The 22039-nt window shown below is 53.6% G+C and overlaps 7 protein-coding genes across 7 annotated transcripts; 1 reads left to right on the top strand and 6 right to left on the bottom strand.

Moving 5' to 3' along the window:
* Nucleotides 1-955: 955 nt before the first annotated feature.
* DCS_07442 (Ribosomal protein L6) lies at nt 956-1890 on the bottom strand (the record flags this gene model as incomplete). Its single annotated transcript, XM_040804727.1, has 4 exons — nt 956-1006; nt 1107-1540; nt 1606-1653; nt 1845-1890. The coding sequence occupies 4 exons, from the start codon at nt 1888-1890 to the stop codon at nt 956-958; spliced, it is 579 nt and encodes a 192-aa protein (XP_040654831.1).
* Nucleotides 1891-3004: 1114 nt separating this feature from the next.
* Nucleotides 3005-4053, top strand: DCS_07441 (putative PEP8-vacuolar protein sorting/targeting protein; the record flags this gene model as incomplete). Its single annotated transcript, XM_040804726.1, has 2 exons — nt 3005-3836; nt 3914-4053. The coding sequence occupies 2 exons, from the start codon at nt 3005-3007 to the stop codon at nt 4051-4053; spliced, it is 972 nt and encodes a 323-aa protein (XP_040654830.1).
* Nucleotides 4054-4350: 297 nt separating this feature from the next.
* Nucleotides 4351-7976, bottom strand: DCS_07440 (DNA repair protein RAD51; the record flags this gene model as incomplete). The annotated part of the gene is made up of 3 exons (XM_040804725.1): nt 4351-5192; nt 5244-7277; nt 7340-7976. 3 exons carry the CDS (start codon nt 7974-7976, stop codon nt 4351-4353), a joined length of 3513 nt encoding a protein of 1170 aa, XP_040654829.1.
* A 692-nt stretch (nt 7977-8668) lies between these two features.
* DCS_07439 (putative Rad51 -like protein) lies at nt 8669-9839 on the bottom strand (the record flags this gene model as incomplete). Its single annotated transcript, XM_040804724.1, has 3 exons — nt 8669-9480; nt 9549-9696; nt 9753-9839. The coding sequence occupies 3 exons, from the start codon at nt 9837-9839 to the stop codon at nt 8669-8671; spliced, it is 1047 nt and encodes a 348-aa protein (XP_040654828.1).
* A 625-nt stretch (nt 9840-10464) lies between these two features.
* On the bottom strand, nt 10465-11100 carry DCS_07438 (uncharacterized protein; the record flags this gene model as incomplete). The annotated part of the gene is made up of 1 exon (XM_040804723.1): nt 10465-11100. The coding sequence occupies one exon, from the start codon at nt 11098-11100 to the stop codon at nt 10465-10467; it is 636 nt and encodes a 211-aa protein (XP_040654827.1).
* Nucleotides 11101-13559: 2459 nt separating this feature from the next.
* On the bottom strand, nt 13560-15608 carry DCS_07437 (uncharacterized protein; the record flags this gene model as incomplete). The annotated part of the gene is made up of 1 exon (XM_040804722.1): nt 13560-15608. The coding sequence occupies one exon, from the start codon at nt 15606-15608 to the stop codon at nt 13560-13562; it is 2049 nt and encodes a 682-aa protein (XP_040654826.1).
* Nucleotides 15609-20992: 5384 nt separating this feature from the next.
* On the bottom strand, nt 20993-21841 carry DCS_07436 (putative proteasome endopeptidase complex subunit PRE7; the record flags this gene model as incomplete). Its single annotated transcript, XM_040804721.1, has 2 exons — nt 20993-21680; nt 21735-21841. The coding sequence occupies 2 exons, from the start codon at nt 21839-21841 to the stop codon at nt 20993-20995; spliced, it is 795 nt and encodes a 264-aa protein (XP_040654825.1).
* Between the last annotated feature and the right edge of the window lie 198 nt (nt 21842-22039).

Here is a 22039-nt window from a genome sequence, read left to right as displayed (position 1 = left end):
CGCCGAACAAACTATAGCCGCCGCACAGGCGACAGTCGGGCCGGCAGATCCCAACACTCGCGCGCCCCTTCGAGACGGCCCTAGCAGTGCTCCTCGATAGAGTCGCAAGTCGTGAACACCTCCACCTCACCCCACACCAACACACCCCGCACTCATGACCACAGAGCCTTGAGCACGCGCGCCGAAATCAGAGTCTGACAAGGTTGCGTCATGGCCGGTCCGCATCCTGCTTCCACCTATCCCTCCCATCGCATGCGCAGCAGAAACAGACGGCACAAAGAGTATGGTGGCTGTGCATGTAGGGAGAGGGATACGTTTTCCCTCGACCCTGTTTGCCACCTTAAAACTGTCCCGAGGAACGAGGGAGAAAGAGAGAGAGAGAGAGAAGGTGAGTGTGAGAGAGGGAGGGAGCAAGGACGAAAGAAGAGACAAAGGAAGACAGAAAGCGCAAGCCAACCCCCCCCCCCCCCGCCGTCCCTCGGTGGCATGGGACACGAAATGATTACACGAGAGTTCGATCAACACATGAGCCGTAGCGGATTTCCGCTGAAGCCGATATGACATGGCGGCCATCATATGAGCGATATTGCTGCACGCAGACGGGAGAATTAGCTAGCTTAGCTCTCGGAGTGAAAACTCACTCCCGTATAATGATGATGATGACAACTTTTACATCGACATCGGCCAAGGCCGCCTTTCACACAGCTCCGTAGTAGCCCCATCCACTCACCCCCTCCGCCTGCAGATGGAATTCCAACCTCGGGCCCTGGATTCGGGCAGGCATGACTCAGGTCGCATTCGGTACGAGTGTTCGGTCGGAGGGCACAGATTCTCGCTTTACTTTTTAACAAGTTTCTGTTTGGTAGCCTTTCGCTACGTGACATGCAAATGGTTGAACCTTCGCCACTCCCGAGACCCAGAAACGCAAAAGAAAACATATCCGTTATCCCCGCGTTTACTCCTCGACGACGTTGCCCTTCTCGGAAACGTACAGACCGTCCAAAAACTAGAACAAGCCAAGTCAGCAAAAAAGCTCTCGGTCCCCCCCATTTGTGACGGCCCCGACGACGAGTCGGCCAAGGGGATCGTGGGGCAGCTAGCCGCACCTTTCGGATATCCTTGTTCCTGACGCGGCAGATCTGCTGAATGTCGGCGGCACTTTGCGACACGTTCTCCAGCGAGTTGCCGAACAGGACGAGCTCATCCTTCTGGTTCTTGGAGATCTCGGCCTCGACGCCCTCGGCCATGACTACCCGTCGGACGATCTTCTCGCCGATGAAGTTTCGGATCTCCACCTCCCACAGGCCCGTCTCGTTGTTCTTTTCCAGGTTGACGTTGATGGGGAAATGGGCGTAGACGTATCGCATCTTGTACTTGAAGCCCTTTGTGACACCGACAATCATGTTGTGGATGATGGAGCGGACCGTTCGCAGGGTGGCGACATCCTTTCGGGAACCGTGGTGAATCTCGATCGAGACCGTGTTCTTCTTGGGGTGGCCGAAGTTGACGGCGACGTGGCTCAGGTTCTTGACCAGCTTGCCTGCGGTTTTCTTCTGTTAGAGACTGCCCCTCGTTGCGTATCGCTGTCGACTCTGTTCGTCGTACCTCGGGGACCCTCGACGGTGACGATTCGGGACTTGATGGCCAACTTGACTACACGAGCAAGTTCTGTCAGCGTTCTCGCTCAACCACTGGACATTCTCGAAAATAATCTGCGCTCTCCTCCGTTCATCGCTGGCAATATATCGGCATCGAGTTCTGGTTTGAGGGGGGGGTTGCGATCGGAGGAGCAGATTTTCGAGGCGCCGGACGATTCGACGGGGAGGGCAAAAAATTGTACATACCATTCTCGGGAATGTCAAGGAGCTCCTGAGAATGAATGTACTTCATCCTGCCGGTATTTTGGTTGAATGTCGAGGTGAGGTTGACTTTGGGCGTCGGCGGCGATCACGAGGAATTGTTGGAGAAATCGTGTGGGCGGAAAAGTTCTAGGGCTGGCTGCACGTGAGGGCAAACGGCTACCGCCGAAGATGAGCCGGCATCTGCCTCATTTTTTTCGAGAGTGGAGTCCGCCAGGGTGGGTAGTCCGGATGTACAGCAGATTCCGCGTGAGTAGTCATGTGATGCAGTCATGTACAGAAAGTAAGTATATCCGTACTTGCGAGTAAGTTCTCCGTACTCCGTACTCAAGTATATTTCTTGAACGTACTCCGTAATTAAGTACTTACCGTATGCATCTCATCCTCGCATTGCTAGCACTTGTAATTGACCTGTTTGCCTCTCTTTTTATTATTTGACAAGCAGCGTCCCTGCGTGATGTTTGTGATCTGCTGCCTTGCTGTATTATGCTTCAAGTACATGTTGGAGTATTCATGTACACCTACATACGTTTGAACGGATTCGACGTCGTGTTTGCAAGTACCGAGTACTTCTCCAACTACTCGAAAGCGCACAGGTGCTGACGGTCTCGATTCGGATATTGGTACTGTAATATTACATGTACATACAGTACTTACTTAAGTAGTTGTATTACGGAGTTTCGGTGCACGCACGGAGTAATACCGGAGACTCTGTACAGTAATGCATGTAATTCAAGTACTCCGTACATACTTGTACTTACTTAAGTACATGTACTGTAAGTACTGTATACAACTACTTGTGCAGTAAGTATTAGAGAGTACAAGATGGAGCAGGGAGTTACAACGGACAAGTACTTTCTCCGTCCATCAAAGTAACTACCGCACCCCACCACGAGCAAGCACCCGCGAATGGGCAGCTTCCTCGCACGAGCGGCACCAGCTGCTCCAGTGACTTCCCATGCCTAGTCCTATACCTGCCTGCTAATACCAAGTAGTGGCGATACGTCAGCGCCAGCATCAGCGCCAAAAGGTCAACAAGCACAACCCTCAACCCGCTCCTCTATTCTCCCCGTCCCAGTCCTCGCCCGTCACTCGCGATACCGGCTGTCGACGGCTCAGCTTGCCGTGACACAGTCTTCTCCATCATGTCGTACTTCTTCTCCACCCCCGTCGACATCGACATCGTTCTCGAGGATGCCGACGACCGGTCCATGGTCGACGTCAAGCTCGACAAGAACCGCCGCGAAAAGGCGCCTCTCTACATGGATGGCGAGTCCGTCAAGGGTGCCATCACCGTCCGTCCCAAGGATGGCAAGCGGCTCGAGCACACAGGCATCAAGGTCCAGTTCATCGGCACCATCGAGATGTTCTTCGACCGCGGCAACCACTACGAGTTCCTCTCCCTCAACCAGGAGCTCGCCGCTCCCGGGGAGCTGCAGCACCCGCAGACGTTCGACTTCAACTTCAAGAACGTCGAGAAGCAGTACGAGTCCTACAACGGCATCAACGTCAAGCTGCGCTACTTTGTCCGCGTCACCGTCTCGCGTCGAATGGCTGATGTCATTCGTGAAAAGGACATCTGGGTCTACAGCTACCGCATCCCTCCCGAGATGAACAGCAGCATCAAGATGGACGTCGGTATCGAAGACTGCCTGCACATCGAGTTTGAGTACAGCAAGAGCAAGTACCACCTCAAGGACGTCATCGTCGGCCGCATCTACTTTCTGCTCGTCCGCCTCAAGATCAAGCACATGGAGCTGTCCATCATCCGGCGCGAGACCACCGGTGCCGCCCCGAACCAGTACAACGAGAGCGAGACCCTTGTTCGTTTCGAGATCATGGACGGCTCGCCCTCGCGCGGCGAGACGATCCCCATCCGACTCTTCCTCGGCGGCTTCGACCTGACGCCCACCTTCCGCGACGTCAACAAGAAGTTTTCCACAAGATACTATCTCAGCCTGGTGCTCATCGATGAAGGTATGACCCGAACCCCTTCCGTTTCTCACCCCCCTACCCCTTTCGGCCCGACCATGGGCACGCGTTGACGCCTCCAGATGCTCGCCGCTATTTCAAGCAATCAGAAATCATTCTCTTCCGCCAAACAGCGGACGCGATACAAGCTCCCGAGTCTGGGATTCAATCCATACCGGCCGCCAACGAGAGCAAATTCGCCGCCGCCGCCGCTCAGGGCTAAGGTCGTCTCCGCCACCATCCTTTTCTTGTTCATAGTCATTTGATGTCCACTTTATCTAGCATAAGGTTCGGCGTTTCGGATTTCGGCAAAGGCAAGTAGTTGTTGTATCGTTTTGATAGCAGTAGCGTAGACATCTCAAAACACGCAAGACAAAAACACCCATCGTGGCCAATTTCCGTTACGTGTCCCGGCACCAATACTCCCTGAGGTATCGAACGCACCCCCCAATTTCCCATCCATGCTCCTGCCGGCGGTGGTGGGGGAGAGGATGATTCGCTACGAATACGTCGCTGCTCCCTAGGCAATCTCCATCATGTCGTCGGCCTCGAACCCAAACTGGTTATTTTGGATGGCGACAATCCGATCCAGCTCGTCCTGGTACTGCTTCCGAACGTCCGCCAGCGACACCACTTTTCGTTTCGCACCGTCTGCGCTCGAATCGACGCTCGGCAACCCTTCGTCGAATATCCACGCTTGCTTGGCATCTACGCAGCTGAGGGCGTTGATGAGCAGCAGGTACTGCCTCGTCACCGGCGTGTCGAGCACATCTTCTCCGGAACTCCTGTCGCCTTCGCCCGCCTGCTTCAGCTTCTGGATATGGTCTAGGAGAACTGTGGCGGCGCCTCGGTAGTTGTTGCGCTTTATCCGCCACGAGTACAGCACTTGGTGATATGGGAGCCCATCGACGGCGTCCATCGAGCTTCGGCATCGTTGCGTCAGGAGAGCGTCCACTTCCTGCTGCATGCCGGGAAACGGCAGCGACACAAGCTCAGTGTTGTGATACGTCTCGCACATCCTGTCGACAAGTCTTCGCAGCCCAGAGTGCCGCAACGGCTCGCTATCGATGGACAGCAGAGTAGTGTGGGCCAGATCAAACTGCGACGTCGCCAGCGCCGCGTTGAAGAGACGGCTCAGCATGTCAGCCTTGGTCGCCTTTTCGTTGCCTTTGCTTCGACTGGTGCCTGACGAGAACTGAACGGCCAGCCGGGCAAAGTCCAAGACGTACGAGTACGCTCGATGTTCCTCGAACAATGCTACGATGTGAGAGTAATATTTGGCCTGACCGCCGTTGAGCAGGTTCCACTCTGTATCGTCGAGCAACCCGCAGCTATGCCGGTCGGCCTGGACGTTCTCCGTGCCTGCGTATGCTCGTCAGCGCATGGGACACTAGTCGCGCATGTAAAACCTACCCATTCCGATGGCCGCTTTCCGGAAGAGAATGGCCGCCGATTCATAATCTTGAATGGACAGAAAGACCCGTCCTTGAACGTAGACGGAGAAGGGATTTTGGTCGCAAAAGGGCGCCAACTCGAGAGCGAGGTCTGCTCTGTCCCGCTTGAGGAGCGAGCACTGGATAAGCGTGGGCGACACTTCGATATCGCTATCTAGCGCGCAGAGGTTCGCGATGATATCAGTCACGCTCAAGGAGAGCGGCTCGTTACTGGTGCTGCCGAATCCAAGGAGGTGCCCGACGTTGGCTTCCAAAGCCGTCACCACCTGCGACTCCTCGCCAGTCTTCTTCGACAACACCGGGGCCGCCCCTTTCTCCGACTTGAACAAGGGAACCGACAGCTCCGCCCGTGAGAGCCACTTGAGAAGCTCAAGTCTTCTGAGCGTGCCGATGAGTTCTCGATAGACTGGCCCGATGTTGACTCGTCGGTGGAGGGCCTCGTCTTCCGTGTCGAACTCGAACTCCATGTGAACAAGGAGAATGAGCTGGGAGAAGCACACCTTCCACTGCAGGTCAATGGCATCCTGTACCCCCTTAATCACAAGCTTGGTTCCGAACTCGGTGAGGGGATGGCGGAGATGTCGTCGTTTTGCTTCTGGCGGGGAAGCCATCAGATCCAGCACTTGACGGTACAGCCGGTCGGAAACCATGGAAAAGTTGGTGCCGAGCGCGTCGACAACCTGAGCGCAGTCTTCGTCGGTGATTCCCCGCCAAAAGGCCGCTTTGTCGGAAAAGTATTGAATGCGTTCCAAGTCTGTCTTGAACGAATCTTCGAATATCTCCTGACGGAGAGCGGCGGTGCATAGCTGCAGGTAGTTGTCCGGAAAGCCGTCGACAAAGGACAGCGCGGCGCTGACCAAGCTTGCTTGCTGTTCCTGTTCCTCTTCGGGGGCGGGAAGGTTGTGGTACAGAAGTTCCAGGTTGCTGCACTCGGTGACGGCAGAGAGTAGGTCGGCACAAACGACGCACATCACGTCGGACTCGGGGTCAAAGGCGAGCCCGAGGGCCTCTCCTCGTTGCCTGTCGAGCTCGGCAAGCAGTCGGTAGAACCTCCGCCATTGCGTTTCGTTTGAGGCTCGGAACTGCTCGTAATCCATCTCGCCAGAGGGCCCTCGCTCCAGGGAGGCGGTGACGCCAAGGACGGAGCATATGGACTCGGCCAGGCCTCTACCCTTGCTTCTGTCCTTGGACGCACCTAGGCCCCTCTCGTATATACACAGCGCCGTGCTGAGCGTTGCCTTGGTGAAGCGACCAGGCTGAAGGATCGCTTGAAGCCATTTTTCCGTCACGTCAGTCGGGTCACAGGGACCCGAAGTCTGGGCCGCAGCAAGGCCAGCATCGGGGAAGACGCCCTCCCAGTTTTCCTCCCAAGTTTGACCCATGTTCTTCCTGTCCAGTTCCAGGCGCTGGACCCGGTACGTCAGGTTGTTCTTCCACAGGGTCCAGATGTTCACGGTGCCCTCCACCGGCGAAGCCATGACAAAATCGGCCAATATCCAAATGTCAGACGACGAGGGTGTACGCGGCAGCAATGTGTTTTTGGGAAACATATCCTCGACGACGACATTGTGAGCGTCCTTGGCGACAATCTTCCAGAACTTGAACTCTCCGGGGCCGATGGGCGAGTAGGTGGCGCAGAATCTTTGGCCACGATGGCGGCCTACCACCTGAACCAAGTTTGCTTGCGAGGGATCGATGGACCACTTGCTCAACTCCTGGGGGGGTCTCTCGACGTCCAATATGTCTCCCGTGTAGAGAATATGGCCATCATCGACGTTCCAGATGCGCATGCGATGATCGAGGCAGACGGTGATGGCGAACAAGCAATTCTCGAGGCCAAAGGAGGTGACATGGATGGACGTGGCAGCGCTGTACTCCATGTTGACTTTGCCGTACTTGATCGTATGCTTCCCTTGGAAGGGCAGGAGACTCCGAAGGTTCTGGGCCCAACCTTGAACGTTGAAGAAGGACTCGTTCCACATTGCGCCCACGGCTACACCGGTCAACGGAGGAACCGGGAGGGAAAAGATGTGATAGGGCATAGGCGACACTCACAATCGTCGGTTTTGGCTTTGTCGAAGCGAATCATGCCGCCGTCGTTGACGGTGACCAACAGGGTGTTCGCAGTCACGGCCACCATGCGGTGAGCGCTCTTGAAGCCCAGACCGGCCGGCGTCTGGACCTTGCCGACCTCCGATAGACCTGCGTCGATAGCGGTCCGCCGCCGGAAGAGATCCGGTCGAACGGTAAATGTGTAGAGTTGCGAGGCCTCGTCGAGGACGAAGATGCAGAGCGCATCGTGCTCCTCCGGATCGGCAAAAGCGACGCACCCCGGTTGGATGGGCACCTGGAAGTGGAAGTTGAGGATAAGGGGCGCGTCCGGAGCCTTGTCCTTCTTGCACATGTCCACGGCTCGGATGCTCAGCAGCGTGCCGTCCTCAAGGACCCGCCAGAGGAAGCTGCGCGGCGTGTCGTGCCATTTTCGATGGTATACGGAGGAGGCACCGGCGAGGTGCTTCGACTTGAAGGTCGTTTCGTCTTCGACCGAGGCATCGAGCGCCAGACTACGTTGACCTCTGCTGCTGCCGGCAGCCTTGGAAGGAACTCGAATGGTGACGACGGAGGCGGGTGAAGGAGGCTCGAGGTTCAAGCGGATCTCTTTGAAGAGATACTGGATGTCGCTGGAGTCCATTCCGCCTCCATAAAGTGAAGCCGATGCCCGAGTGGCGAGTGAGGGCGTGACTGGAATTTCAGTTGGCGCTTTTCGCTTTGTCGCCGATTGCTCACGGAGGCTCGCCGCTTCTTCTCGCCTTGAGCGCAGAATTTCGGAATCGAAAGGCTGGATTGGATTGGATGGTGTAACAATGTACCCAGTACGGACCGGTACTGGGCCAAAATTACCGATAATACAAAATACAAATTAACGTGTTGGCGCGCTGAGATCGGCGCTAGCCAATTGTGGGAACAAGCTCGCATCGTCCACAACGCTTGAGCTAGGCTGACAATTAGGTGTAAGCAGAGTGCTGGCAGCGAATCTCCATATACAGCTACTCCATTCAGTAGGTATTTGCAGTGCCAGCCAGCCATCACCAACATTGTAGCGTATGTTCACGACCCGGGAATTTCCTCCACCTTACTGTCATGCCCTGGGGTATTGGGACGCAGTATGGCCAATAGCCGGTGGAACACAGCAAACAAAGACGGGAGATTAAGTCCGACTACTACCTACGGGTACAGCATATTGTAAAAGTGAAAACTGCAGGCGCACGCGTAACGCCATCATCCATGCTAAATCATGCTCGGGGGGGGGGGGGGGTTCTGTTCGTTCCATCGTTACCACAGCCACTACTCATCATCGCATCAATCCGTGATGGACCGGATAGGCTAGTCCTTCTCCATGTCCTTCGGTGCAGGGTCGCCGATGCCGTCCTCGTTGATGGCAAACAAGGTATCACTTTCCGGCAGACACGGGCTGTCGTAAATCTTGGCAATCCGCGTCTCCCCACGACCCTTCTTCAGGCTGATTCGAGTGGTGCTGGCGTGGGCGATGATATTGCCACCGATCGGCTTCTTCGGATCCGGGTTGAACATGGCGCTTGGCCCGCCGTCGACCTGGGCAACGACTTGGTTCGAAATGACGACGGCGATGCCGAACTCGTCTGCCAGACGCTGCAGGGTCCTCATAAACTTGGCCAAATGGGTCTGCCTGTTTGACAGCTCTCCACGGCCGCAAAAGTCGGTACGGTACAGGGCCGTGGCGCTGTCTACAATGAGGAGGGAGAAGCGGGTCTCGCACATCATGGCGGCCGCTTGGTTGAGCAGCTGAAGTTGATGGTCAGAGTTGTACGCACGAGCGTAGGCGACGTTGTCGAGAACTTCTTCGCCCGAGAGACCAAATCGGTTGGCGACGGCGAGGAGCCTGACGGGTCGGAAGGTTCCTTCGGTGTCGATGTACAGACACTTCCCCTCGCCACCCCCCATGTCAAAAGGCAGCTGGCAGGTCACGGCCAGCGTGTGGCAAATCTGACTCTTGCCGGTTCTAAACTCGCCAAAGAGCTCCGTGACGGAGCCAGTCTCAACTCCTCCGGCGAGTAGCGTATCGAGGTTCTTGGATCCGGTCGTTATGGATATGAGCTCGCTCCTCCGTTGGTGCATCTCGGTTGCCGTTGTAAAGCCCATGGGTACCAGCTTCGAGGCTACGGGAACGGGCTAGTTAGACACAGTTCCAAGGCAGATGGGTCGGAAGAGAGTCGCGAATCCGCACCTTCGCCCAAGATCTTGGTGGCCTTTTGCTCCGAAATTCCTTTGATCTGCTCCAGCATTCTCCGCGGCGTATAGGCGACTGATTCGACCGTGTTGAAACCTCCATCAACGACAAGCTGGATATCTCGCTTCGTCAAGCCGGCAATACCCTGATGAAAGCTGGCATCAGCGATGGCAACAAGACGAATCGTTCACGGACTCGTACCTCCAGCGCCGAGAGGGGCGTCGGTGCGCCAGGTCCGGCTCCGCAGCCATCGTCCTCCGCAGGGGGTTCATTGTATTCCTCACTCATATTGGCACGGTGCACAAAAAATTGGACAACTTTTGGACACAGTCGGGAGGTTGTGCACGCTGTTGAGCGATGTGCCAGTTGTGATAAGACGTCGCGGGCAGTGAGACGCGCCGAGGAAACACAGATAACTCCGCTAAACACGCCAAGTCACGTGTGGTTGGAGCCGGCACTAGTAAGTACAAAGTACTTCCATTACAAATCCGAGTGTCACTTCAATTCACCGCATCCTGTTGGGAGGCAACAAACTTGACAAAGCCATGTTTCAGTTCCTTTTTTTATTAGTGTTACTACATGCACACAGTCGCGAAGCTGTGGTGGCATGCAACATACATGCGTGTACATCGTCATCACTGTTCTTCGTTCACCGTACTCACGGGATCACAATGTGTGAACAAGCATATCAATGCCATAATTCATTTGGTATTTATTACTGTCGATGACGACCAAGTGCAGAAGGTTCATAATGCTGTTTCAATTTCAAGACACTGTCGTCCCAAAAAACACAACAATCATCATCATCAAAGCCGCGGCAAACAAAAACAGGAAGGAAAGAAACAGAAAGAGTCGCAAGTATGTACTTTGATGCCGAGACTCAGCTGCTCACAATGCGTTCGACATTCTCCTTTCAGTTGATAGCGATGCGGCGTGATTCGTGACGCTTGACCTTGGGCGCGATGATGGTGAGCACGCCATCCTGAATCGTAGCGCTGACCGCGTCCTGGTCGACACGAGCCGGGAAGTAGAAGCTTCGAGAGAACTCGCCAATGCTGCGCTCGGACAGCCAGTACTTGGCCTTGTCCGCCGGCTTCGACTCCTTCTTCTCATCGACTTCCGTAGCCGAGTCCTTGCTGCTGTCGGTCTCGTCCTCATCTTCGACGGTGGCGTTGTGCGTAGTCTTGGACTCTTCCCCTTCCGTTATGCCGCCGCTCATGGCTGTGTCTTCAACTTGACCAGCCGCATCTGGTGGCGTTCCAGCGGTGTAGGTTCGCTCGACCTTGCCACGAACAAGCATTGTCTGATTGTCGGTGAACTCAATATTGACGTTCTCCTTGCTCATTCCAGGCAGCTCTCCGTGGAGCTCGTAGTTGTCGCCCGTCTCGCGAATGTCAAACTTGGGCTGCCAGGTGGGGAGTGCCGAGCGTCGGCCATGATGCGTAGGTCCGCAAGACTGACGAGAGTAGTCCTCGAAGTCATCAAGAAGACGAAAGAGAGGGGTGAAGGAGGTTTCGGCGTTGTACAATTTGCGCGGAAAGAAGGCCATTGTGCGAGGCGAACAGGCGGTGGAAGCAGAAGGCTTGAGAGTGGCTCGCTTCAGGGCACGAGTTGGAAGACTCCGTGGAAGGGTTGATTTGCAGGTTTGCATGAATGAAAGCTTGCGAGTTGCTAGGGTAGTGCGCGCGTGTGTGCGTATTATTGGAGAGTGATGTGATGATGAGGAAGAGAGTGATGATGAGGAAGAGAGTGATGATGAGGAAGAGAAGACATTGTTCGAGGGACGATGAGTTCTGTTTTATACTTGAGCGTGCGAGATGTTGGAAACTTCTCGTGCGTGCGCGAAGCAAGGAAGGATTGATCATGACATATTTCTAGAACCATGTTGGAACCTGCCAGAAGCAGCTTGAGTCACTGTGGAAGCAATGGATTTCGTGTTTGGTGGCGATGCTGATGACATCACTGCATCTAAGAAGGGAAGCTCTGCCTCGGTGAATGGTGATGGCAAGAGCGGCAGTTGACGCTTCGAGGTGGTGGTAGAAGGTTCCAGCAGTTACTGGCATTGGTTGTCAGCAGGTACAACAAGCACGGTACCTTTATGCATGTACTCCGTACGGAGTACTCCGTACTGTACTAACCATAAGTACCAGCAACCACTTAAGTACGGAGTAATCCGTAGTGCATTTAGTAACACGGAGTACTCCTGGTAAGCACTGTAAGGTACAAGTACACAAGGTACAAATACACTCACAAGTACATGTTCAAGCACGTATCGATTTACAGCTGGGCGGCCTGGTTGATTACGCAGTAAACTGGCCGCACACCCAAAAGAGAAGGCGGGGCAGCCGGATACCACCAGCCGGAAGGGCAAATACACTTACAAGTAACATGCATGTCACTGTACGACGTTCCGCTAGGCTGCTCCAAGTACACATGTACGATGTGCTGGACAGAGTGCTGTACTATGAGCATTAGGTACCTACTAGGTAGTAAGTAGTACAAAGGAAACTAACGACCGTGGTAATACTTGGTATGCTTCAGAGTTGATAATGACGCCTCAGTACCTACGGGAACGGTAGTAAGTACATGTAAGTACGGCACGTGTACGGAGTACACCGTACATGTACTTATACTTGTGACCTTATGACTGGGTACCAGGTAATATCCACTTGATACCTCGTACACTTACAAGTATTGTACAGCACATACACATGCATTGAAAGGAAATGCAAGAACAACGTGGCGACCGAGTAGGAGCGTTGATATTAGGTAGCTGCCTAGTAGGGAGCACCTAATTAGCCACTGCTGTACTCCGTATGCTGCCGCAAGAAAGACCCTACCCACATGTCAAGGTATGTGTCGCTTCGACCGATAATGTGTCTCCCCTACTGCCCCTGCACCAAGAAGCCCCCAATCCCGAGGCCCCTCTGGTCAATTGTAAGCACCACTCGTCAGGGATATCCCTTTACAGACGCCCTCAGTCTCCTGTTTCGTCATCGTGCCTGCATAACATCCTTTACTCGGCTACAGTGCTCATTCTGCCTCACATGCTTCCCTAACTGCTTGAATGTGTGTCCGACTTCCAAGACTATGTGTGTTCTGTTTTGCGTCGCCTTTGCCATCGACGACTCTCAGTCTTCTCCATCGAAATAATATCCACACTCACTATACTTAGTTACGCCAGGATTGGCCTTGAGTTTACCCCATTCCCATCTGCCCTTTGGCACCAGGTCGTAAAACTGCTCTCGCAAGCCCACCAAGACGATCGCCGTCCCAACAAATCCCGTGCCCCGTGTGTTCTTGCGGCTGGGAGCTGGTCACGACAAGGTGGTGTCTCCCACCCTTTCTGGAGAAATAGTATCATCAGCATGCCATTTTGGACTACCAGTAATTCCAAGAGCAGCCTTCAAATTCATCCGCCGTGAAGCCGCATTGTCATTGCATGGGAATTGCCCCAACTTCCAGCGTAGTATTATAAGTCCACCATGTGGAGGGCATTTCGTTCTCATCTCCGCTGGCATACGGGTAGTGAAAACGGAACCGAGGCGGGCCGAAGCCCTTCAAATGATCTGGCTTTTAATTTCACATGAGACATGAATTCGGCCGTCATGGAGTGAGACAACCTTTCATCATGAGCTGGGCGGCTCAGCGTGGCCAGACTCGGGCACCTTGCACAGAATACAGATTTGCCATGATGCTTGGGCAGTAAGACTACGAGCATATACTTACTGCGTGCCGTATGTATATGCAATTCGTACTGGACCCCCTCATGGCATCACCACATGAGCGTCTCCAAACGCCAGATTGCCACGGGGCCCTTGCCAAATTGAATATACGCCCATCAATCTATCCGCAATGTGGCCAGAGGCGGGGGTTTTGATTAGACCATTGCTTCTCTCCTGCACGTGAAGTTCAATAGTCCACAGGCAGGGAGCCACCGCCTCAATCGTGCGTCTCGTCCGGTGTCTCCGCGGCCTATGCAAAGATCCGCTCGCATACGGAGCATACTCAAACCTCCCGTGGTGGTGCGACAGCCAGGCTGTGCTTGATCAGGTCAAAATCGTCCAGTGGCGCCTGCCCAGGGCACTGCTCCTGGTTGAAGAGTCCGATGAGCCGGCGTCCGACTGAAGGCTCCAGCTCTGTCCCATCTCTTGCAATCTTCACCTCTCTGTTGGAATTCCAAGGATTACGCAAGCCTCTGGTCCTGTGGAACGGTAACCGATTGATCGATAGCCATTCGAGCTTGAATGACCTCCCCAGCGTTGTTGGATGCCCTTCCATTCCATCACCATTGTCGCCCAACACCTCACTTTCGTCATCAAAGGGAGTCTCGTCGTCGCCGCGCCACACCTCCCAAAAGATGGTACCCCGGGCAGCATCTTTGACGATCCTTCCTTTGGGAGCATACCCGAAGGCCTCTGTCGGTGTCGAAATAGGCAAATCTGATATGCTCGTAGGATGCGCTTTTGGAGCAAACGCCACCGCTCCCGCGTCCCCGTTGATTTCCGAGGCCATCCTAGCATATCCAAAATATTCACCGGATTTGTTGGCTGAGAATATCAGATAGACTTTTTCAGACTTCTGTCCACGCCATGTTAGTATCTTCATCAGCATCAGCTTTCCTTCGTCGTCTTGCAGAGCCAGACTGACCTTGAAGGCGTCATTGAGTGCCTGCTCATTATGTGCCTGCGTAGCCCATATCCCACTTTTCACGCTCACTTCCAGGTCTTCCAGAGTCAGGCTTTTGAGAATGAAAAACTTGTCCCCCTGACCGCCGACCTCCGAGCCTGAGATTTTGGGGTGTGCTGCCTCATGCATGGCCGGGCTAGTGTGCTTGGTTTTCGACGAATCAACCACATCAAGTGTCTCGTCTGGGGACGTCGAACAAGAAGTGCTGCCTCCTGCATCTACCCCAGCAGGAGCTGTCAACGCAGTAGCCCCTTCCGCCGTATCCTTCCTCAGCCGGCCGACTAGTCGAACGGACTGGAACCTGGAATCGTGTATTTTCTTCTGAGCAGCCCAGCAGGAGAGTTCGTCTTCGAAGTTGGCAAATGCACAGTTGCTCTTTGATATGAGGAATAGGGACTCTAGACCCACTGATTCCTTGCAAACGTGTTGGACAAGCTTCATCAAGTCGGCATGTGAGGGCAGGTTGCCAATCCAAATAGCGTGCCCTGAAACTATCCGTAAGACAGTGTACGTGATGACAACCAGGCGGATCATACCACTCTGACGAGGCTTCCTCGGCGATCCTCTCGCACCACTTCGCCTTGATGGAGCGGCAGCTATGGAGGAAATGATTTTGTTAGCGGCATGTCCTACCATGCGTCGAATCCTGGGACAAAATGCACCTTCTCGATTGACTTGTGACATAATACTCGAGGAATCCTGCCCTGCCGTGGGACTCATTTGATTTCCTTGACTTCTGGCTTTGTCTTGGCTCGGCACCATATTTGCTGTCATGTTTGGTGGTCGTACAGGGTATTGATTTATCGGCGCGTAGTATGGAGGGTGGTAGGCGTAGTTTACCGTCGACTGATTTGGAAAATAAGCCATGTTGTACCCTGACGGAATATTGGGCTGTACTTGAATCGGAGGGACGGCGCAAGCGGCATCATATCGAGGCATCTGCGGCATCTGGGCATAGTAGCCCTCGTTGTTCATCGGCACGGAGGCCACCTCTACTCTCCCATACGCAGCCTGGTGTGGCAACTGGTGTGACATCGGAAATACTGCCGTGGTATTGTACCCTTGTACTTCTTGTTGGTGCTGGAAGGGTCGATTCCACACGACAGGCAAGCAGTTTGTCATCTGCGTCATGCTGTAGACAGCCGGTTGTCCCTGTGCCGGCGTTCCATACATGCCAAGCGGAGTGTGAAAGGGGACTTGTGACGTGACCGGTGGTTGCTGGGAACTTGTAGCTATTGGTGGTATGGTGGCATCCGGCTTGTGTTCAACAGCTGGCCTTTGTTTATTATTCGCCATGGATACGGGAGTCGGCTTGGGTGTGGTTGATCGAGTCTCCGTAGGAGGAGAGTTCGGCCGGCCACCTTCCATCGTAGCCAATCGACAGCGAGGCAAAATTGAGTGACAGAATGTATTGAGGCTATTCGGGGCGGTAGTAATCTAGTGGCGGTGTACGCTATGGCAAGCAAAACCGCCACCTTGTCGAGCGATTTCTTTCGCAAATCGTTGTTTGAGACTAGGGATTCCTGGAATACTCTTAACAGTCTAACCACCCTTAATGACGCTTCTGGAGCTTGAGTTTATTGTGAAAGGTTGGTGCTTCTGCTCAGATCAAGGCAACGATAGTCAGAAAAGGAGTGATAGAAAGGGGACCAAGCGTGACCTGAATGCTGTTTCGGTCAGTGTGTCGACGGTTGGGGAAGCCTTGGGGGTTGATCTCTTGATAAATCTCTGACCTTGATACACCAATTAAGGGATCGAGGACGACGAAAGAGACCAACCCAAAAGTTTAGAGTTTGACGGGGGACAAAGAATGGCTCCTGCTCCGATTCGGCACTGCAAAGGAAATGCAACGTCTCCGATCAGCTTCACATCTCCATCAAGCTGTCGTATGCTTCGAGGAGGTGTACCATCCGTCAGCAGCGGTTTACTTTGGTTCAGATGTAAACAGGAGAATGTTGGTTCTATAACACGCGCCAGGGCCCAGGCTACTTGTTACCGGCGTTTATCGCTTCGGGGCCAGTTCTGAATACAAGTGTGGTGATAGGTTCGAGGAGGTTGTGGAGATGCTGAGGAGCTTTGCCGTCAACGTGTGTTTCGGGATCTTCGCAGGGGATGAAGTGGCGATTGTTTCGATCGACAACAAGAAGTGAATATCGTGCAGCTTGTCGACTCCAACAATGTCGGTATGAGTATTAGATCCTGGGAAGAGTATCGATGTGCGTCTGGTCGAGTCGGTCCGGCAGGTCGTCTAGTAGGTATGAGGGACACATTTCTTGCAGCGAAGCGACTAGAGGGCAGTTAGGCTGAGGCCTGCCATAATGAAGCGAGCTCTAAGACCTACCTGAGTGAAGGATTGCCAATCTGAGGGAGGAGAACAGTCGTACAGCAGGCGTTTGATAAAACCCAGAATCCTAGGCATCGATGGAGGAAGTGGGCCAAGGGGTTAGATTTTACATGCGGAGGAACGAGATGATACGGCTTCAAGAAGATGCCATGGCAAACGACACCCAAAACTTGATGCACGTACGCACATACGGGTTGGATAGCAATGACGAAGCAAGTAGTAGCTGTTGCAGATGGGTGTGGGAGTTTGTCGACCGCTCGATAATGCTGCCAACCTGTTGCAGTAACAAGCCATCAAAAAGTGGGCTAATGTAATATTAATGGTGGCTACCTGCCTAGTCGCGAGGAGGAGGGCCAATACGTACCGGTGTTATTATGAAAGGTGCCCCTGGAATAGCCTGCCAGCGCAGTAACGAACCAAGCCCTCTTACAGAATGGAAGCGACTGATGCTATTTTTTATTTCAACACGACAGGCTGCCCCTTCTTTGGAGTCCCTACGTGTCTAAGGCGCGTCGGCTAGATGTAAAACATTTCACCACACGTGTCCCGACTTCCGAAGGACAGATAGAGCGGCAACCAGTATCTTGCTGCAACCATTGTTCTTGCAAAACACTTGCAGTAGTGACAATTCATTAGGTAGGTGGTGCTGGAACCGTTTTCGATACCGAGGATTCGGCGGTGGCAGCGGTTAGGCCAACTCGTTGGCCTTCTCTCGCACAACACGGACAGCTTCGTCCCACGGCCAAGAGCCCTCGACGTCGGACGGAGACTAGCAGTGGCCAAATCTTGATATTCAATCGAATCGTATGGGTGGGAAACGCGGTACGAGTAGCCTCAACCTTGCCGAGTTAGCCGTTGCAATGAAGACGGTCAGTTGGAACATCATCATGCAAAGTTAGGCTAGCAGTAGGGAATGCACTGTCAGTCGCACGAACCGCCACAAACCAATTTAGGACAGCAGCGGTGGTATCAACACAAATAGCAGTATGGGTTCCTTGGACGGCGCTCGCGAAGAGATTTGCGATGCCTCTGTAGGGCGGCTGGCGGCCAAGGGGCGAATGGTAGCACTCGTTCGCTGCTGACATGATGATTCGCAAAATCACGAGCACGGAGCGCGGAGACGGCCGAACGAGCCGAGTAACGAGCATTTGTACACGTACCTTTTATCGTCCAGAGCCTCCGTCACGGGATGGTGGTAGCGACAGAAGGCAGGAGGGGTGGACCGGAATCTTCCGGAATCTGGGGCGGCGGATACTGCTTTGCTCGTGCTCTGAGCTCGTACAGCGTCTTGCGAGGAGATAAGGATTAAAGATCAACGACGCTACTGACACGAGTTATTTCCTCTCTAAAAGTGACTAGTAGTCAGGCACTGACGCCTAGGCGACTGACTGATTACCTTCAAACCAGGTAACCAAATGCTCGGCGGAATCAGGACAACACCTGAGTTGGAAGGATTGTGCTTAAAGTACTCCGTACTAGTAACAAATTGCCCGAGGAAGGTTTAGGCTGCCCAGGGTTGGTTAGTTAGGTAGGGAAGGACTCTTTGACAAAGGGGTAGGTACCTTCCTGACGGCATGTCAGGCAGGCGGACGTCATTTGGTAGAGAAAGGAGGAAAGGAAGGAGCTTATGAATGGGATACGCTGGCTTTTGAGCCAACCAAACAATCACCCACGATATAAAATGGTAAATCAAGGTCGTGCAAGCCTCCATCACCGAAGTGAACCAAGGTGCTCTGGGCTCTGAGACGGACCGAGTCTGCCACTCTCTTTTGCTCAAACCGTCTGTCGAGGAAGTGCCCGCAACTTCTGCGGCCCCATCTGCGTGAGTTGTTTAACGGCCATGCCGCCCCCAGCGGGAACGGCCGACCGGCCGACAAACAAGCACCCGTACGAGGCCCTTGTACATACCTACTCGCTCTACGGGCACGACTTGGAAGAGAGCACATCGACATCGTATGACCCGGCATCTTGGAATCGTTCGACACTTCCTTTGGGGTCGCGATGCTTTGAGGCAACAGAGCAATAACTGCGGTTACGAAGCGCTCGGCGATCAGATGTGACGATGGCAGCATTGGGGAGGAGTACCAAGAAAGGGGGGGTGTGGGGAGCGGCATTATCGTTCGGTGTCTGATCGAGGATGACGGTGGGAGAATGCGCGAGAACGACCACATGCAGGTCAGTTCTCCATTTAAATGTCGAGCTAGGATGCCATGGTTCTTACCTAGTCCACGCACCATCAACACGATTGCCTCGCTTACCACTTGACACGTCGACAGGCACCTAAAGTCAGGGATTGTCTGGAGTACGGCCGGCCCATCATGCGTGATTCCCTGATCACCCGCATGGACAGGTCAACCACCATGAGAATATCTGCCGTACAGAACTACAAGCACGCAATCATGCAGGAAAGCTGAAGGGAGGCGTGCCTAGCTATGACCTAGGGTCGCCTAGCTTGGGTTGGTAGGCAGGGCAGGCCTCGGGACCGGAGGAATTTCGATGGTTGGGTGCCATGTACGACGCATCAGTCGGTACTGTATCGCCAGCTCCACAAGAGGGGCAGATGGCACGATAACTATGTGGTCGATGATGGTGGAAAGTAGTGCGTAGGCGAGAATTCCTGAAACCAACTTGTGGAACTTGCTCAGCAGTCCGAGGGGAGCGTGATGGCTGGGTGGGGTGTGCCTCTGTGTATGTTAGCATGGCACTATTTTACAACTATGATTTGGTGTTAAGAAGAGACCAGTTGATGCCTTCGCTCGCTTATGTCCTCGCCATATTGGAGCACGGGTTGCCAGCTGCTCGTTGGTAGATGCTGCTCATTGCTGTTACTTGAAAATCCTGGACCAAGCTAGCTGCTGTCCTAACAAGAGTTCTTCGTCATGTTGAGTTGCCAACTATGGACGGCCATAAGGCACCGCTATTTACTATACCAACCTCTCACTGTCGTGGAGGCAACGTGGAACGGAGCGTCACTGATTCATGAGGGTGAACTTGATAGAGGCCCTTCGAAGCTTGTTTCTCGAACTGAAAAGAACAATTTCAAAAGTGAAAATTAGGGACAAGTGAATGGTCGTATACACATTCCTAGCACCACCGCAGGACCTGTCCAGAATATATTGTCCCGGGACAACGGGAGTGACTGCTGACTGCCCACTGTTCTTGCACACAGCTGAAGTTACTGCCAGAGTGCCTACACCAAGATAGAAAAAACATTCCCTGATAATCTGCAACAATGTAGAGGGAGGATGGAGACCGCAAGCTTGTTGCATCGCGTACTACATACCTGTAGTGTAGACACCTACCTAGCGGTTCAGAATGCACGATGGACCTAAAAACAACCTTTTGGCCAACAATGCCATTGAGCAGTCAATATCGGCAAGTCCCGTTGGAATTCCGTCGTAGGAAACGTAAGTATGACGTGTGCTCGGAGGAATTATTCCGTGCATCTGTTGCCATAATTCATCAGAAAAGGTAGTCACCCCCAGTTCGAACCTGCCCTCTCCAAACATGTTATTGTATCAGCCAATAATTGACCGGCAATTTCATGAACAATCACACAAGAAGATTCATCGTGAGGTCATCGACTAACGATTTAGAATATCCACCAAAGTCAGTCGGCAATTGTGCGCAAAGCAAAGATTGGTGGTGGCAAAGTTCAAATGCAGGATACTTTGAACTTCACTGGAGGCAATGGATGCTCAGCTCAACGAAGCAACGCCACGGCGGATATCTCCGAACAGTTCATTCGCAGCAATTTGGTTCGGGAATATGATTTCATCCTCGTATCTGTACCGACGCTTTGGGTCAACAAGGAGACAATATGATATGAACATTCGCTAGGTCTCATGCCAATACCAAAATACCGACACCCGCAGAGCTGACGGACAACTTCAGTCAGGCGTCCCGCAATTGCAATGGACGCACCGAATTCCACAAGGATAACGGACGCTGGCAACCCGTACCCACATGATCCACCCTACAGATTCTGGCTTCTGATATCCCCCTCAGCAGAGGCATCTTCCTCTGCGTGCAGCCGGATCCAAGGAGCCCAGAGGAAATCTCCATGTATTGCATCTGCGTCATTGATACGATTGTACAGACTATCGGGCTTATGTATTACGGCTCGGCCGACTGTCTTGACTAGCCACCATCAACGTATGGCTCATTCTCTCATACTGTCACTTCTCCAATCTGGACCTTGAGCTCAGATGCGGAAGGATAAACATTCGTCAAATCGATGGTTAGCGATCCGTTCCTGCCAGCGAAACAGTTGCACATATATATATATCGGCGGCGATATCCTGCTTGGAGTGCGCAATAGTTTGGTTTTGCGTGTCTCTACCCCTGGCAATGAAGCAAAGCAGCTGCTATACTATACACAAGCGCCCAACGATTCTCGTATTGGCGTCTAGTCCTGTTTCATTGGCAGTATTGTCTCCTCAATTCCATCCTTTGTGACGATCAACATCTGCAGCGCATCGCCGACCTCAATATGTCGTTCCACCGCGCCGTCGAAGGCATCCTTAATGAGTGTCTCAACCTGCACACGGGAGAGTGGGTGGCGTTCTCGCTCCTTGAGGTCATGGCCAACACCGCTTCCCGGAACGTACTGGTTCTTGAAGTTGACCTGGTTATCGAGGAAGGGCATGATAAGGCTACCGGCCGCGCCACCAGCTCGGCACTGTTCCCGCTCGTAGCTCCCAACGGGGTCGTACGAATAGACGGCGCCCTTACCTTCCTCGTCGAGACCACCGAGCATGGCCGTAACGTAGTAGGGAAAGAACCGCTTGCCGTAGAGGATCGTGGACAAGCGCTTGGCGCAGGCGTTGAGAGTCATGGGCTTCCCATGGCGGTAACGGTAGATCTTGCAGATCGTGTCCAGCTGGTCGCGCAGCGCAGTTCCGTCGGCCGCGAAGCCGCAGACGGAGAGGACTATCGTGGCATCGTCTTGCGAGGATGTGGAACCGCCGATCTTGAAGACCTTGGGAGCCATTCGACTGTTGATGCTGTAGCCGCTCGTGTGACGAGTGTCGCCTGCCATGATGGTGAAGTCGGCGCCTGCGATGCCGAGCGTCGAGCCGCCATTGTCTGTGTAGCTGCGGTGCTGTAAGCAGCGACCCACCCGACCATGGTGCCCGGATCGAACTTACGGATTGAAGCGATGCTCTCTGAACTCTCCGCTGGCAGTCTTTGGGGCATCGGAGAAGGAGTAGTTGGGGCCATTCATGACCGGATTCTGCGTGAACATGGCAGCCATCTCGGCAATTCAACTACGTTTTCCTGTCGTATTATAAGGAACGATATGAGCCGTATGAAAAAGCCGTATGGGAGTGAACGGAGATGACTTCGTTCCAATCCGATGTTGGGTGGTTCGATGGATGGATTCTGGATGGATAGGTTGACAGACGGATGGACGGAGCTTGCTGGTACGCTACACTGAGCTGGCTAGCTCCGA

The sequence above is a fragment of the Drechmeria coniospora genome, chromosome 03, assembly GCF_001625195.1.
Source record: "Drechmeria coniospora strain ARSEF 6962 chromosome 03, whole genome shotgun sequence".
NCBI classification, from domain to species: Eukaryota; Fungi; Ascomycota; class Sordariomycetes; order Hypocreales; family Ophiocordycipitaceae; genus Drechmeria; species Drechmeria coniospora.
The sequence above is the reverse complement of the archived record's forward strand: the minus strand, read 5'-3'. Positions and strand labels throughout refer to the sequence as shown.